The sequence below is a fragment of the Oncorhynchus mykiss genome, chromosome 8, assembly GCF_013265735.2.
Source record: "Oncorhynchus mykiss isolate Arlee chromosome 8, USDA_OmykA_1.1, whole genome shotgun sequence".
In the NCBI taxonomy this organism is placed as follows: Eukaryota; Metazoa; Chordata; class Actinopteri; order Salmoniformes; family Salmonidae; genus Oncorhynchus; species Oncorhynchus mykiss.
The window spans coordinates 40,721,991-40,740,119 of NC_048572.1; the positions used below are offsets into that span (position 1 = coordinate 40,721,991).

Consider the following 18,129-nt stretch of genomic DNA (forward strand, 5'->3'; position numbering starts at 1 on the left):
CAACAAAGGACATGTTGTTGCGTGTCCTACCATGGAGATGTGACCTAGGGTAATGTTAGGTATGGGCTAGCTCCCTCTTCCCCCTGAGTGATGGTATATGCAGATACTAACATGCCCCTCAAGCCCACAGCGAAACAACAAGCAGAGCTAAAACACATATCCCTGCTCTTATTTTTTATTTTTCAATGTGTGTGTGTTGTGAATTTGGCTGCCAGCATCACCTACATGTACATGTTTCAAGTAATTTGGCAATATACACAGATAGCTTATGGTTTTGCTCAAGAAAAACAAAATGGCTGCCAGAGGGGGTGGAGCCTGACTGTACAACCTCCTGGCCTCTCAGCGCCACCCTGCTGTTGCTACTTCTATGGCTACGGCTCAGCAGGCCGCGTAGGTAAAACGCACGGATCGCTAGAGCCTGGACTCAAACACTGTTTACATCATAGCACCTGTTATGGTGTGTAAATGTACACAACGCAAGAACATAGGTATTCATTTTGGCTACATATGCTGTACTACAAGTCCTGGATGCAACCTTCCAATTAGCTAAGAAATAACGGCTAAACTCCCCCCTCCTCCTCGGCTCTTCCTTTAACTTAAAGCTTCCACTGCAGTGTACTTTACATAGATCCATGACAGATTATTTATTTATTTTTCCTTTTTTTACAGTTACAAAGTCGGAAGTTTACATACACTTAGGTTGGAGTCATTAAAACTTGTTTTTCAACTACTACACAAATGTCTTGTTAACAAACTATAGCTTTGGCAAGTCGGTCAGGACATCTACTTTGTGCATGACACAAGTAATTTTTCTAACAGACAAATTATTCCACTTATAATTCACTGTTTCACAATACCAGTGGGTTAGAAGTTTACATACACTAAGTTGACTGTGCCTTAAACAGCTTGGAAAATTCCAGAAAATTATGTCATGGCTTTAGAAGCTTCTGATAGGCTAATTGACATAATTTACATCAATTGGAGGTGTACCTGTGGATGTATTGGAAGGTCTACCTTCAAACTCAGTGCCTCTTTGCTTGACATCATGGGAAAATCAAAAGAAATTAGCCAAGACCTCAGAAAAAAAATGGTAGACCTCCACATCTCTGGTTCATCCTTGGGAGTAATTTCCAAATGCCTAAAGGTACCACGCTCATCTGTACAAACAATAGTACGCAAGTATAAACACCATGGGACCATGCAGCCGTCATACCGCTCAGGAAGGAGATTATGTTCTGTCTCCTAGAGATGAACGTACTTTGGTGTGGAAAATGCAAATCAATCTCAGAACAACAGCAAACCTTGTGAAGATGCTGGAGGAAACGGGTACAAAAGTATCTATATCCACAGTAAAACAAGTCCTATATCGACTTAACCTGAAAGCCCGCTTAGAAAGGAAGAAGCCACTGCTCCAAAACCACCATAAAAAAGCCAGACTACGGTTTGCAACTGCACATGGGGACAAAGATCATACTTTTTGGAGAGATGTCCTCAGGTCTGATGAAACAAACAGAACTGTTTGGCCATAATGACCATCGTTATGTTTGGAGGAAAAAGGGGTAGGCTTGCAAGCCAAAGAACAACATCCCAACCGTGAACGACGGGGGTGGCAGCATCATGTTGTGGGGGTGCTTTGCTGCAGGAGGGACTGGGGCACTTCACAAAATGGATGGCATCATGAGGAAGTAAAATGATGTGGATATATTGAAGCAAAATCTCAAGACATCAGTCAGGAAGTTAAAGCTTGGTCGCAAATGGGTCTTCCAAATGGACAGTGACCCCAAGCATATTTCCACAGTTGTGGCAAAATGGCTTAAGGACAACAAGTCAAGGTATTGGAGTGGCCATCACAAAGCCCTGACCTCAATCCTATAGAACAGTTAAAAAACATGTATTTTTTAACCTTTATTTAACTAGGTAAGTCAGTTAATAACCTATTCTTATTTTCAATGACGGCCTAGGAACAGTTTGTGGGCAGAACTGAAAAAACGTGTGATAGCAAGGAGGCCTACAAACCTGACTCAGTTACACCAGATCTGTCAGGAGGAATGGGCCAAAATTCACCCAACTTATTGTGAGAAGCTTGTGGAAGGCTGCCTGAAACATTTGACCCAAGTTAAACAATTTAAAGGCAATGCTACCAAATACTAATTGAGTGTATGTAAATTTCTGACCCACTGGGACTGTGATGAAAGAAATAAAAGCTGAAATAAATAATTCTCTCTACTATTATTCTGACATTTCACATTCTTAAAATAAAGTGGTGATCCTAACTGATTAAATGTCAGGAATTGTGAAAAACTGAGTTTAAATGTATTTGCCTAAGGTGTATTTAAACTTCCGACTTCAACTGTAGATACACACAAATAATTACCAATCTCTCTGTATAGTATTTGGCTAAGGATAATTGTACATCATTATTATTTTTATTATAAGTAATTTTAAAAATGGAACTAATCAATCAAACTCATGTAAAACAACAAAACCTGAAGTGCATGGCGTTATGTTTATGTCATCATCGCTCCTAAGGGGCTATGGAGTCTTGTCATTTTGGGAGGTGTGTGGGTGTGTACCATGTGTGTGTTGTCGCTATTTTAAATGCAGATATTGTCTCCTTCCTTCAATTGAATCAATACTTTTTTTATACAAACAGGTGTGGTGCAGATACAGTGATGATGATAAAACAGGAATTTAAAACAAAAATTAAATATTTAAAATCACTGAGTGAAAACAGAAGGAAGATGTTCAAGGTAACTCACCCCAGAAACCACTGTATTAGATTTCACACAACATTACTTTTGTTTTTGTTCAACTTTTTTCATCTTTCAAACAGGAATTACTTCACTGTACATTACAACCTTTGCTTGCCACATTTCCTGTTGTCCCATCCCAAGATCCCTTCAAATAAACAAAAGAGTCTCTCTCTCTCTGAAATCTTTCCAATTAATTTTGTCCCGACTGGTATTTTCTCAAAGGAAGATTGCATAATTCTGAGATGAGCTTTTTGTGAAGATTTCACATAGTTTATTTTTTATTTGTTTGTTTTGCAGAAGGCTCTGAGTAACTGACAGTAGCGTCTTGTGAGTCTGTGTCTCTGAAATCATTCATGGTTGGTCAGAGTGGGAGCAAAGGTAGGTTTCTCTAGAGGAGGTCTTGTGTAAACAGAGGGTTTTTATTCCACGTTGTGCTGATGGCAGGTTTGGCAAAAAGGACATTTTGTGTCTGATCTTCTCATGCTTTACAGTTGGGACCTGGAGAGAGGGAGATATGGGAAATGACATCAGTTCTGAGTGAATGGGATGAATTTATAATCATAATTCAATATCAGATTATTACCCAGCAAAAATGTCCACATTGGCACTATGTGGGCCCAAATATTGTCCCCATGTAAATTTATTGTGGACAGACTATGTAAACATAAATGGTACCGTAGATAAAGGGTGGTGTAAAGAGAGAGAATGGAGCTTTTCGTTCCAGTTCCGATACTTGTTCTATCTCTTCTCTTAACACGTATGGACCCAGAACTTAATTCAGTGTCTGACCAATTACGCAAGACTTCCCAAATTGGGCCAATGCGCCTTTGCTCATGTTGGCCCCCAAAGGCATTTGCCCAGTGTGGCCCAGTGTGTATGGCCCATATCTGGTGAAGGCACCCCTCACTTTACCTGAAGTAAGCCCATCTGTTCCCAGAAAACATGTCTAAATTGGCATAACGTGGGCCCAATACAGGCATAAATATTGGGCTGCTGATGCACTTTTTCTATTTAAAAGGAATTTATTAAATTATAATTTATTTATTACAATTTAATAACTGTGTGGGCTAGCCTGTGTTGGGCTGGTGTAGGCTAGCCCATGTTGGGTTTGGTGAGGGCTGGACCGTGTTGGGCTGGTGTGGGCTAGCCTGTGTTGGGCTGGTGTAGGCTAGTCCGTTTTGGGCTGGTGTGGTCTAGCCTGTTCCCACCACCGAATACCCTGGGCCAATGGGGTGGTTTTTGCTGACTAACTGTAATCCAAGTGACACAGTCCAAAATTACTTTCAAGGAACATGACAAATTGATAAACATGCTTTCACTATTCTCTGCTAGACAGCTAGAAACAGACAGAAAATCTCTCTCTCTCTCTCTGGCACTAATGGCAATCCCAGATGTACACAGACAGTGACATGGACTCTGACCTGCTCCGCCACCTCCAGAGCGAGTCCTCCCTCTCAGCCAGGGACCCAGTTCTGAGGTCCCTGCTTGGTGCTGGTGAAGCTGCCAAGGTTGGCTCCGTTCAGGTTGGCCAGAGACTCAAAGTTAAAGTCCAGGCCATCTGCGTCCATCAGCTCATTTCTGATGATGGACTCCATGTCACACTCCAGGCTCCCGTTAAACATGTCCAAGTCCAGGTCAGTGGGAAAGCGGTCGGGGCCTAGCGAGCAGATTCCACCACTGCCACCAGCGCTCCCGTTCAGGAAGAGAGACGAATCAATCTGCATCATAGAAGATCCGTTGGATCCAAGTCTCAGTGGAGAGTGCAGGAGCTGCTGTTTGGCGTTGGCCTCGTTGTTCAGGCTCAGGCCCCCGTTCAGGGTCCTGAGGGAGCCCTGGTTGTGGTTGTGAGGGTGCAAGAGACCTCCCTGCCCTCCCTGTCCAGCAACCGTGGTCCCAAAGGACATCATGGGGTCGCTGCAGAGCATGAGGCCTCGCCGGGAGTTCTGGGAGATGACGGCGGCGGCGCTGGCCTGTGACATCAGCGGATCGGACTGGGTCATCATGACGTCGCTGTGGCTGTGGCCCTCTGAGTTGAGCAGGTCCTGCAAGGTCTGGCTGCCGAAGCGGGAGATGCAGGAGAAGGACGTCTGCTTATTCTCCTGGATGGTCTGCATGGGGGCGGGCCGCAGGGAGGAACCCGCTGCGAGGGGCCCGAAGATGGAATTATTGTAGCCACCGCTGCTTGCACCATTAGAGGGGGATGCAGCGGAGGGAGAGCTGGCTGAGGAGGTGGAGCCCAGCCCGGCAGGCTTGGAGCCAAAGCTGAACCCGGTGGATCCTCTCTGGGTAGTCGGTCCGGTTGGGTTGGGGGCCAGAGTAATGTTATCCATCAGGTCATCCGCCAGCCCGTCGTTCAGGTTCATGGTTCCTGCCAGGTCTGCCAAGCGAGGCAGCTCTGCGGGTACTGCCTTCCCATTGGGTGTGGGGGCGTTCCCGGGCGACAGCACCCTGCCAGGGCTGGAGTATAGCATGGGCGACAGCGGCGGTTCATCGTCCGGCACCTCGTCCAGCTCTGGGTTGGCCAGGATGGGCGAGAGGCGCCCGCTCAGCGTGCTGGCGTTGGAGTTGGTGCGTGAGCGGAAGTCTGTCCAGGCATCCAGATCCTCACTGCTCCGTGATGTGGGGCTGCCCGGCCACTTGGAAAGCCCTGAGGGGCTGTCTCCGCCCCCCTCGCCTGCCGCCACTGCCTGGAGGGCCGCCTTCTTCTTGGCTGCGCGGCCGCGGGCAGACTTGGTGTACTTGTTGCTGTTGTCCATGGAGACAGCACGGCGCCGGGGGGCCTTCCCACCTTTTCCTCCCTCCGGGTTTATCATCCACCAGGAACTCTTTCCCGTTCCCTCGTTCTGGACACGGATGAAACGACTGTGGAGGGAGAGGTTGTGCCGGATGGAGTTCTGTCAGAGAGATTGAAAAGAAAGAGCGAGACAGAGAGAGAGAGAGAGTTAGAGAGTCCACTACAGTGCTCAAACTCATTGAAAAGTAATTAAGCAAACAATGCATGTAATCAGTATTGAGTATTCATGTTATTTTTCATTTTCCCATCAATGATTGTATGAATCATGTTCATTAAGTCCAGGAACATTGATTTATAAACCACCCATTGAGTTTGTACTCAATGTTCTTTGAGACGAGCGCTGCTAGAAGAATAAAGCTTTGACTGTTCGTTCCCTGCTGAATGGAACGCCACAGCAACACATGAATAACATGCAGCAACAATTAGCGTTGATGTTCCTATTGTTCCCATTGTAGTGTGTGCATGTACACACACACACACACACACACACACACACACACACACACACACGGCACCCCCGCCACGACATTGCGTAACGGGCAGGTTTTGAAGTGTGTGTGTGTACTTGGCACGGGTATTGTGAGTCATCGCTGGTGTGTATTGATCTGAGACAAGCTCCTTCATGTTCAGAACAGAGTTGGGAGACACACAGCAGGTTGTGTTATTCATCATCAAATATTCAAACTGTTTGTTTTTATAGCAGGGATAAGCCTACATCAGGGATGGGCAACTGGCACCCTGTGGACCAATACCATTTTTTTTTAAACTCAGTCTCAACTGTTGAGAGTTAGAATAATATAATACACAAGGTGCAATTCAAATGTTGGTTGTGCATCAGCAGTCACTTAATTAGACCATATCAGCAAACATTTTTTAGATTGGTAAATTAGTCTAGCGGCAAGCTATCTAGACTTAGTAAGCATGGTTCGAATTACTGACCGGGGTGGGGCCCATTGATCATCAAGCTATCATATTAAAAACGGCAAACATTTTCCTCCACCCTATGGCAAAATACGTAGAATTGCAGGAAATTAGCTGTAAAACGGCAACATTTTCTCTCCACCCCATGGCAAAATGAGTAGAATTACATGAAATTAACTTTAAAAATGTAAATGTTCTTTGCTGTCATGAGGGGGGGCCGCTATAAAATGTTTTGCTCACAAGATTATGATTTCATAATGGTACCAGTAAAATTAAAGGCACCATAATACCATACCACTCACAGCATCCACATGTCCATCGCACCACACTCACACACAGAAGATAACACCCATCTATCCATGGCCACGTGGATGCTTCAGCTGACATTTTTTTATATATATTTTTTTTAATCTTTATTTAACTAGGCAAGTCAGTTAAGAACAAATTCTTATTTTCAATGATGGCCTAGGAACAGTGGGTTAACTGCCTGTTCAGGGGCAGAACAACAGATTTGTACCTTGTAAGCTCAGGGATATGAACTTGCAACCTTTCAGTTACTAGTCGAATGCTCTAACCACTAGGCTAGATGCTTTCATATACAGTACCATGGCCCATTTATGATGGAGTAATGAACACACACTCTCTAACCTCACATATCATCACCGGACAAGGGAAGACTGTGTAAGAACAAAGCTCCAGACTCTACTGGTCTATTGGTTACATCCTCTACACACAGGATGAATGGACATAACTACTTAATAATGTGTGTTATGTGTGGCTTACACATAGAGTGATGGCTGTGCATGGTTACTCCACAAACAGTACGTTTTATACCAAACATGTTTCAACACACAAACATCTTGGTAATTTTGCTGATTATAAATAGGGAGGCAACCCAAAAGAACTGACCACATTGAGGTACTGCAATGGATATTCATCCACGCCTCTTTCCAGTTTCTTTCCAAACATATGCTTCTCTATGGGCCCTGAGAGAGACTGGGCTTTTGATATGTGACCCGTTTCAGGAAACTAGGCGTATGTCGCAAGTCACGATTTTACAGGAGAGCCATTTGAACGTTTACATTTGATTTTCAAATCAAAATGCGTTTTTTGGCAGAAATGCCTTCTGGAACATGTGAACTTTCATGTGCCTTAATAACAAACGTGTATGCCATCTGTAAATACGAATACCATTTTTAAATTACGAGTGTAGTTAGTTTAGCCAGAGAAAAAGGAAGCAACCTTCCCGCTAGCCATGATTGGCTGAGATAATGAGTGGGCTGGACAAGTTCGGAGTTCGGATTGGTCTGAGTTCGGATTGGTCTGCCATATAGATGGCTTCTATTTATGTGAGCTCTCAGTCTGTGTTGGTGATCATGTCGAACAAGGCTTTTTAAAACATGTATAGTGTAGTGGAGCTGCATGAGTGTTGCTCTCCACTTTCTGGAGGGTTGAGTTTCGAAATCAGTGGAATTAGAGTTTGATAGCTAAAGAGATGGAGAAAACACCTGTCACCAGATTACATCTTCAAACTAAGGGCAACCGTGACATGGCATCCGTGACAGGGAGACGCGTCCATCACGCATGATGATGTATACGGGTAAGATAGCTAGCTACATTTTTAGATATTACACATTTCTAATTTTGACAGAAAGTGGTTTCATTTCAAGCTAAATTGAACTGTTAGGTAGCTAGCTAACGTTATGTTTATGATGTTATTATTCATATCCCAGAACCGTTTGCTAGTTAGAGCCTAATGTTAGCTAGCTACATGTCTTAACTTCTCTGGCCAAAAGCCAGGGAAAATGCAGAGCGCCAAATTAAAATAAATTACTATAAAAATCGAACTTTCATTAAATCACATATGCACACAACGCTACACTTGTTGTGAATCCAGCCAACATGTCAGATTTCCAAAATGCTTTTCGGTGAAAGCAAACAATGCTATTATCTGAGGATAGCACCTCAACAAAGAGAGAAACCATATTTCAACCCTGCAGGCGTGACACAAAACGCAGAAAAGTCCCATAAACATCACAAATGGTCCTTTTGTTTGATTAATTCCGTCGATATACAGTGGGGCAAAAAAGTATTTAGTCAGCCACCAATTGTGCAAGTTCTCCCACTTAAAAATATGTAATTTTCATCATAGGTACACTTCAACTCTGACAGAATAAATGACAACAAACAAAATCCAGAAAATCACATTGTAGGATTTTTAATACATTTATTTGCAAATTATGGTGGAAAATAAGTATTTGGTCACCTACAAACAAGCAAGATTTCTGGCTCTCATAGACCTGTAACTTCTTCTTTAAGAGGCTCCTCTGTCCTCCACTCGTTACCTGTATTAATGGCACCTGTTTGAACTTGTTATCAGTATAAAAGACACCTGTCCACAACCTCAAACAGTCACACTCCAAACTCCACTATGGCCAAGACCAAAGAGCTGTCAAAGGACACCAGAAACAAAATTGTAGACCTGCACCAGGCTGGGAAGAATCTGAATCTGCAATAGGTAAGCAGCTTGGTTTGAAGAAATCAACTGTGGGAGCAATTATTAGGAAATGGAAGACATACAAGACCACTGATAATCTCCCTCGATCTGGGGCTCCATGCAAGATCTCACCCCGTGGGGTCAAAATGATCACAAGAACGGTGAGCAAAAATCTCAGAACCACACGGGGGGACCTAGTGAATGACCTGCAGAGAGCTAGGACCAAAGTAACAAAGCCTACCATCAGTAACAAACTACGCTGCCAGGGACTCAAATCCTGCAGTGCCAGACGTGTCCCCCTGCTTAAGCCAGTACATGTCCAGGCCCGTCTGAAGTTTGCTAGAGAGCATTTGGATGATCCAAAAGAAGATTGGGAGAATGTCATATGGTCAGATGAAACCAAAATATAACTTTTTGGTAAAAACTCAACTCGTTGTGTTTAGAGGACAAAGAATGCTGAGTTGCATCCAAAGAACACCATACCTACTGTGAGGTATGGGGGTGGAAACATCATGCTTTGGGGCTGTTTTTCTGCAAAGGGACCAGGACGACTGATCCGTGTAAAAGAAAGAATGAATGGGGCCATGTATCGTGAGATTTTGAGTGAAAACCTCCTTCCATCAGCAAGGGCATTGAATATGAAATGTGGCTGGGTCTTTCAGCATGACAATGATGCCAAACACACTGCCCGGGCAACGAATGAGTGGCTTCGTAAGAAGCATTTCAAGGTCCTGGAGTGGCCTAGCCAGTCTCCCGATCTCAACCCCATAGAAAATCTTTGGAGGGAGTTGAAAGTCTGTGTTGCCCAGCAACAGCCCCAAAACATCACTGCTCTAGAGGAGATCTGCATGGAGGAATGGGTACAAATACAAGCAACAGTGTGTGAAAACCTTGTGTAGACTTACAGAAAACATTTAACCTCTGTCATTGCCAACAAAGGGTATATAACAAAGTATTGAGATAAACTTTTGTTATTGACCAAATACTTATTTTCCACCATATTTTGCAAATAAATTCATTAAAAATCCTACAATGTGATTTTCTGGATTTTGTTTCTCATTTTGTCTGTCATAGTTGAAGTGTACCTATGATGAAAATTACAGGCCTCTCTCATCTTTTTTTTTTTGCCCCACTGTATATCCAAAATGTCAATTTATTTGGCGCGTTTGATCCAGAAAAACACCAGTTCAAACTTGCTCAACATGACTACAAAATATCTCAAAAGTTACTTGTAAACTTTGCCAAAACATTTCAAACTACTTTTGTAATAGAACCTTCGGTATTTTTTTACGTAAATAATTGATACAATTGAAGACGGGATGATCTGTGTTCAATACAGGAAGAAAACAAACTGAAGCTAGCTTTCTGGTCACGCGCTTCTATCTAACAGTACACTTCAAGTGATCCTCGTTCAAGATGGCCGTACTTCTTCATTACACAAAGGAATAACCTCAACCAATTTCTAAAGACTGTTGACATTCAGTGGAAGCGATAGGAACTGCAAGAAGGTCCCTTAGAAATCTGGATTACCAATGAAAACCCATTGAAAAGAGAGTGACCTAAAAAAAAAAAAAAAAATCTGAATGATTTGTCCTCGGGGTTTCGCCTGCTAAATAAGTTATGTTATACTCACAGACATGATTCAAACGGTTTTAGAAACTTCAGAGTGTTTTCTATCCAAATCTACTAATAATATGCATATCTTATCTTCTGGGGATGAGTAGCAGGCAGTTGAATTTGGGCATGCATTTCATCCGGACGTGAAAATACTGCCCCGTCACCAAGAAGTTAAGCTAAAGTGTACAACACCCGTTGAATATGGCCGGTGTCAGTAAAAGTCAGCAAAAAAGCGTAATGAAATTGTTGCCAGCAGAGCTTGTTAGGCTGTTTTCATGTTATCCAGAGGTAAACAAATGTATTTTATTTTACCTTTATCTAACTAGGCAAGTCAGTTAAGAACAAATTCTTATTTTCAATGATGGCCTAGGAACAGTGGGTTAACTACCTGTTCAGAGGCAGAACGACAGATTTGTACCTTGTCAGCTCAGGGATTTGAACTTGCAACCTTTCGGTTACTTGTCCAACGCTCTAACCATCAGTCAGAACCATGCTGAATGGTTGTAGACAAAGAAGGGCTCTTCACTAGATACCAAAACATTCAAAGGCCATTTTCTCAAAAGTGAGTTTACAAGTTTATAAATTTCAAAGCAGAATTACTTTTCCATTGTTCCTCAAAAATGCAGTGCAAAATATACAATTTTGTAGCCGTGAGTCTCTACCTTTATCCAATGTAAAAAACACAATTTCAAATTTTGCTACATAAGACCAAATCCAGGTGGTGAGTCATATATCCATATAAACAACCTAAACACCATCCAAAACATCATTTTTTCTTTATATTATATCTTTGCATGTTTTTTCTCTGCCCCAAAACAGAACAGATTATTGGGTTTGAATCAGAGAGAGCCAAAGTAGTTTTTTTTTTGTGGGAATCCAAATATTGTTTTTCCCAACCAATCTCCTCTTTCCCTTCCTCTCTTACAGTACACTGACAACGTAGATTGGATTGTTATTCTGTTCGGAAAAATAGGAGAGTTGAGGGCAATAGCAGTACTGAGTATGCTTTAAATGCCAGGATGTCATATTAATTTAGGCTTTATTGCTCATTGCTTCATCTAGTAGAATACATTGCACACTATTGAGGAAGAGAATTGTCTTTTCACACCCACGTGTTTTTGACAAACGAACGAATAGCAGGGAACAAGCACGATTGCGCATTAGATGACGCCTTCTCAGTATGGATGAGTGGTAGGTTGACATTTGTTTCTTACTGCACACATTTTTACTAAACGGTAAGTTCTCAATAGTATGTACTATTAGTACACAGTATGTTGTTTTACTAAGTAGTAGGCAAGACTTCGGCCACGGTGTGTATATGTGTATGTGCGTGTAGGTCTGTCCTATGAAGTAAGATGAGGAGAGATACCAAGGAAACCAGTGTTTACAGCCAGGCAGCCAGCCAGCCAGCCAGCCAGGCAGCATCTCCAGAGGTTTGACGTTAGGCTGCTTTATTACAGCAGCTAAAAACAAACAGCCCCAGAACATACACACTCCCACACTAAGTGTTTACAGCTGCTATGAGCTAAATGAATGAAGGAAGAACGCTTAAAGAATTATTGAAATAACTAGATACATCAAATTATAAAGAGGGTGGGGGTGTGAGCAGAGAGGGGGATAACATCAATGGAGGGAGCGAGCGAGAGGAAGCAAGTGAGGGAGGAAAAGAGAGGGAACAGAGTGAATGGAATCTCTGAGGTTCTCTCCCCCTGTAAACATATATCTGCCAGCTCCTGACACTTAATACATTCTCACTCCTTCTCTCCCTTCTTCCCTCGCTTTCTCCACTCCTCCCTCTCTCTGCCAACACTGGAACTCTTTAATATTTCCTCTATCACCCACCCCTCTCTTTTCCGTACCACTAAAAAGTAATTGTTAAGAGAGGGTGTAATATGTGTATGTAAGTGCGTGGTTTGTGTGTGTGTCTGTGTGCTTGCGACACTGCAGTGAGAGTACAATATACGTACTACACTTGCTCCTCTGGGTTATTCCCAAAGCCCATTAAGAAAAACGAGACAGTAGCTCTGATTCATATCTCTCTCTCTCTAACTCTTTGTCTCTCTCTTTCTTTCTTATACACACGTACAAACACACACACCTAAACTAACTACACAAATACACCCTTTATCCCTACTACTGACACGACGCATAAATACAATGTATGACTGCACATGTATACACAATGCTAACAAACACTCATGGCCTTGAACACACACACAGCTCTCTACAACATCTCCTCAGTTGTCATCTCGTCCCAGTTGTCATCTCGTCCCCTTCCACACCTGTTCCGTAGCTAATGTTTAACTGACAGATTCTTATGCATGTATGTATGTATGTATCTATGTAGACACCAGCTGCAGCCAGAGCTCTGGAGCACAGAGGACTTTTTGTCCATCAGCAACATGTGGGAACAATTAATCACTGTCAGCAACCACGCTAGGAATCCACACACACACACACACACACGCACACACACACACACACACCATTTTTTAGAGGCTTGTATGAAATAGTAATATTATAGTAATACTGAGCTCTACAGTCTCTACCACCAGGAGTTGTTTAAGTTGGTTTCATCACCCAGCTACGCCTCATATATCACTGTAGACTGACAGGAGAGCCTGGGTCATTCTGGCCTCATATGTGACTTGGAAGAAAAGGATGAGCGGTTTGTCCTGTCCTAAATCTCTCTGCCGGCCTCCAATCTCCCTACACCTCCCCGCCTATCCAGTATTCTAACCCCCCCACCTTCCCTTCTCCTCCCCTGCTTTACTGGTTCAAAGCAAGCCTGAACCATGCCTTCAGCCACAGGGGGAAGTGCTATCTCTTTCCTAAAAGACCTGCCCTACCCTCCGAGGTTATGTAACACATGCACACACAGACTGAGAGCTCTTCACACCCTGTATAACAGGAAGTGTCCAGGTCGTGAGGTGAACATCAGGCTGGGAGGCTGGGCGGGGTCAAAGGTGAGAGTGCACTGAGGTCGTTGGCAACTCCTCTTACACCATTACTTCGCCTCCAGACCTGCTCTGTCAGCACTGATTGCTTGGGTTCAGTGACCTGAGCCTTACACCTCTGGGTGTACTTTACCTCCCTTGCGTCACCGGACGGACGGACGGACGCCGTCCGGGAGGCAGGTAAAGTACACCCAGTACGTCCTTCCGTCCGTCCGTCCTGCCTCAGTTTGTATGATGGTAATTTGCAAATACTCCAGAATGTTATGAAGAGTGATCAGAGGAATTGCAAATTTACTGAATCCCCAGAAAACATTTCCACTGCATTTCAGCCCTGCCAGAAAAAGGACCAGCTGATATCATGTCAGTGATTCTCTCATTTACACAGGTGTGAGTGTTGACGAGGACAAGGCTGGAGATCACTCCGTCATGCTGATTGAGTTTGAATAACATACTGGAAGCTTCAAAAGGAGGGTGGTGCTTAGAATCATTGTTCTTCCTCCGTCAACCAAGGTTACCTGCAAGGAAACATGTGCCGTCATCATTGCTTTGCACAAAAAGGGCTTCACAGGCAAGGATATTGCTGCCAGTAAGATTGCACCTAAATCAACCATTTATCGGATTATCAAGAACTTCAAGGAGAGCGGTTCAATTATTGTGAAGAAGGCTTCAGGGCGCCCAAGAAGGTTCAGCAAGCGCCAGGACTGTCTCCTAAAGTTGATTCAGCTGCGGGATCGGGGCACCACCAGTACAGAGCTTGCTCAGGAATGGCAGCAGGCAGGTGTGAGTGCATCTGCACGCACAGTGAGGCAAAGACTTTTGAAGGGTGGCCTGGTGTCAAGAAGGGCAGCAAAGAAGCCACTTCTCTCCAGGAAAACATCAGGGACAGACTGATATTCCACAAAAAGGTACAGGGACTCAGCATTGGACTGCTGAGGACTGGGGTGAAGTCATTTTCTCTGATGAATCCCCTTTCCGATTGTTTGGGGCATTCGGAAAAAAGCTTTTCATGTGTGGGGTTTCTTATCATCCAAAGGAGTGGGCTCACTCACAATTTTGCCTAAGAACACAGCCATGAATAAAGAATGGTACCAACACATCCTCCGAGAGCAACTTCTCCCAACCATCCAGGAACAGTTTGGTGACGAACAATGCCTTTTCCAGCATGATGGAGCACCTTGCCATTTGGCAAAAGTGATTACTAAGTGGCTTGGGGAACAAAACATCGATATTTTGGGTGCATGGCCAGGAAACTCCCCAGACCTTAATCCCATTGAGAACTTGTGGTCAATCCTCAAGAGGCGGGTGGACAAACAAAAACCCATGAATTCTGACAAACTCCAAGCATTGATTATGCAAGAATGGGCTGCCATCAGTCAGGATGTGGTCCAGAGGTTAATTGACAGCATGCCAGGGCGGATTGCAGAGGTCTTGAAAAGGAAGGGTCAACACTGCAAATATTGACTCTTTGCATCAACTTCATGTAATTGTCAATAAAAGCCTTTGACACGTATGAAATGCTGTAATTATACTTCAGTATTCCATTGTAACATCTGACAAAAATATCTAAAGACACTGAAGCAGCAAATTTTGTGGAAATTAATATCTGTGTCATTCTCAAAACTTTTGGCCACGACTGTATAAGGAGAGAGAGAGAAACAGGACTGGTCCTCTTAGGTCTGCAGGCTAACAACAAAAAGTGTCAACAACATACACACACACACACACACACACACACACACACACACTGATTCCTCACAAAGACCAGTCAAAAAAAAAAGCCCATGATCTGGGGGATTTTCACATGTAATCCATAGAATAGTCCTTTGGAGGAAGGGTTGTTGACATATATTTGACATTTGTATCTAAAAGAGTTGTGCAAAAGAGGGATTAAGGAAAATAATGGTTGTGTGAGAGAGGAGAGATACATGCTTTTTATGAGTGTTTATTGAATTTTCTGGTGTATGTCCTATGTGTAATTTGTGTAATAGTAAGATGCAGGGCTCCCTTGCAAATGAGACCTTGGTCTCAACGGGACTCACTGTTAATATAAAAGTAAATAATAATAACAAAGAAGATTATGCGAGAGAGAAGATGTGAGAGAGGATGCGAGAGAGACAGTAAGAGGGAGAGAGGGCTAACTGTACGTTCTTGAGAAGATGCGAGAGAGACAGAAAGAGGGAGAGAGGGCTAACTGTATGTTCTTGAGAAGATGCGAGAGAGACAGCAAGAGGGAGAGAGGGCTAACTGTACGTTCTTGAGAAGATGCCAGAGACAGAAAGAGGGAGAGAGGACTAACTGTACGTTCTTGATGAGATACGAGAGAGACAGAAAGAGGGAGAGAGGGCTAACTGTACGTTCTTGAGAAGATGCGAGAGAGACAGCAAGAGGGAGAGAGGGCTAACTGTACGTTCTTGAGAAGATGCGAGAGACAGAAAGAGGGAGAGAGGACTAACTGTACGTTCTTGATGAGATACGAGAGAGACAGAAAGAAGGAGAGAGGACTAACTGTATGTTTTTGACACGAGGTGGATTATAAATAAACTACAGGCCAGGCGCTGATACAGAGGACAGGAGAGTTAGTACAAAGTTATTTATATTGTAACCCTCCATGCACACACACACACACACACACACACACTACACACTATACACTACACACACTACTCCCAATTCCAGCTGCCCTGAGTTCTGGAGAGTGAAGAGAACATTCCATTCCATTCAACCAAACGTGCTCTTTCCCAGCCTGGGCTGGGCATCGCTCCACTTATTTGTGTGTGTTTAGGTTGTGTGTGTGTGTGTCTAAACTGTACATGGATCAAGAGATCAGGATTGTGAAAGTGGTCACACTCTATTCTGGCATTCTTCTTATTTTCTCTCTCTCCCTCTCGCTCGTTCTCTGTCTCTGCACATTGCATTTACATTTGACTAATATACTACTGTCATGACGTTGGCCTGGGGGTAGGTTTATGACAGTCATAAATACCTCTTCCCCCTTTTTTCTCTCTCTACCCTGCTGATGTGACATATGAAAATCCCTTGGTTAACAGAGATTCTGGCAACATCAGAAGGTGGGGTGAAATGAACTATATTCTGGTAATCCGACCAATTGAACATATGCGGGGGTACTTAATGAATATGATGTCAGTTCGGTTGTCATCTTAGACATTCTCATAGATGATAGGATGACAAACTCTACAGTAGAAAGTCTACACATCAGAGTTATCGGATTCACATGGAATTGTTGTTCAATTGAAATGTTTGAATATAAAATTATTGGTGAAAAGATTAAATGTAATTTTAGCTTCCAAATGAGAGATTTGGGCTTTCATAAGTTTAGGGCTCTGCTCAATCAGTGGTCCGCCCCTGTGAAGAGACATGGGTTATAAAACTTTTCAGACACACTCTTCTCGCTCTACTATATAAAGCCTTGGACGAAAATGTAACCTCCTGTTCCAAGTACGTGAGGTCTGCAGCCTCTGCGTTAAAAGGACTAACATGTCAACTACAGAACTAAGCCAACCTCAGCGTGAGCTTTGGTTGCGAATGGTATGAACTTTGAACTGTTATTCACAACAGAAGTGATACCTCCTAGACGTTGAGTTAGCAACAGCAGCTGCAAATGCGGGCTAGGAAAGAACAGAGTATCCCGTCTACCACACAACGATGTTACTATAGCATATCCAATTGACCACCAGAGACATTCTTCAAAGGAAAATGGACTTGGTTTGGCAACACGGCCTTCCATTTACCACCAACCTACTGAAGCGCAGCTCAGAGTAAATATTTATTGCATTTTTCTTTTCCAAATGGGCGGTAATTTAGAATGTATAAGATACTGTATTTACGATAGCACAGCTTCTCCCTTTGTCCCTTAGTCTTCCCGCTCTTTCACTCAAACCCAGCCCCCTTTCTTTTGTGTAACCAGCTGTCATATCTGTTCCGCCCGCCAGGGACGTTTTCCTTTATGACGTAATTTGTAATCAAGGTATGATTCATTCTTTGTATATGTAATTCTGTGTGATTAGTTAGGTATTTAGTAAATAAATAATTAAACCCAATTTTGTATTGCTGATTCAATTTGTTAGCCAGGGTCCGTGAAACTTTCAGATGAGACTGAATTAAGGTGACGATTAATATTGACTGCTATTGATGTAAAATATTACTAGGTCTTTAAGAGTTTATTCGGAAGATAACAGCTCTATAAATATTATTTTGTGGTGCCCCGACTCTCTTAATTAATTACATTTACATGATTAGCTCAATCAGGTAATATTCATTATGGAGAAAGGATTTTATAGAATAGCATGTCATATCACTTAATCCGGCATAGCCAAAGACACGACACTACATTCACACAACAATAGTCCAACCCACAAATAAGCCCACACGAAATAATGTACATATGAACAGGAAACTCTCAAATTGTCCACAGGTCTCTGTCACTCCAACAGGGTGGGCCCCTTTCTCTTTTCACAGTCCACAAGAATAAAGAATTAGGAATCATGGATCATTCTCCTGCCACTAAGAAGCCTAATGTGTGGGTCACACACAGTCATACATGCACACGCACACGCACACACCCACTCTTCC

General features: G+C 43.1%; 1 protein-coding gene across 1 annotated transcript in view; it reads right to left on the reverse strand.

Moving 5' to 3' along the window:
- Nucleotides 1–2,406: 2,406 nt before the first annotated feature.
- The window catches only part of LOC110529912 (forkhead box protein O3), a 55,235-nt gene continuing 39,512 nt past the window's right edge, over nt 2,407–18,129 (reverse strand). Inside the window, exons 2-3 of the mRNA XM_021612572.2 lie at nt 4,175–5,647; nt 2,407–3,251 (exon numbers count right to left, since the gene is read on the reverse strand). Of these exons, the coding sequence (XP_021468247.1) occupies nt 4,208–5,647 (1,440 nt within the window). The 3' untranslated portion in view covers nt 2,407–3,251; nt 4,175–4,207. The remainder of the gene's footprint in view (nt 3,252–4,174; nt 5,648–18,129) is intronic.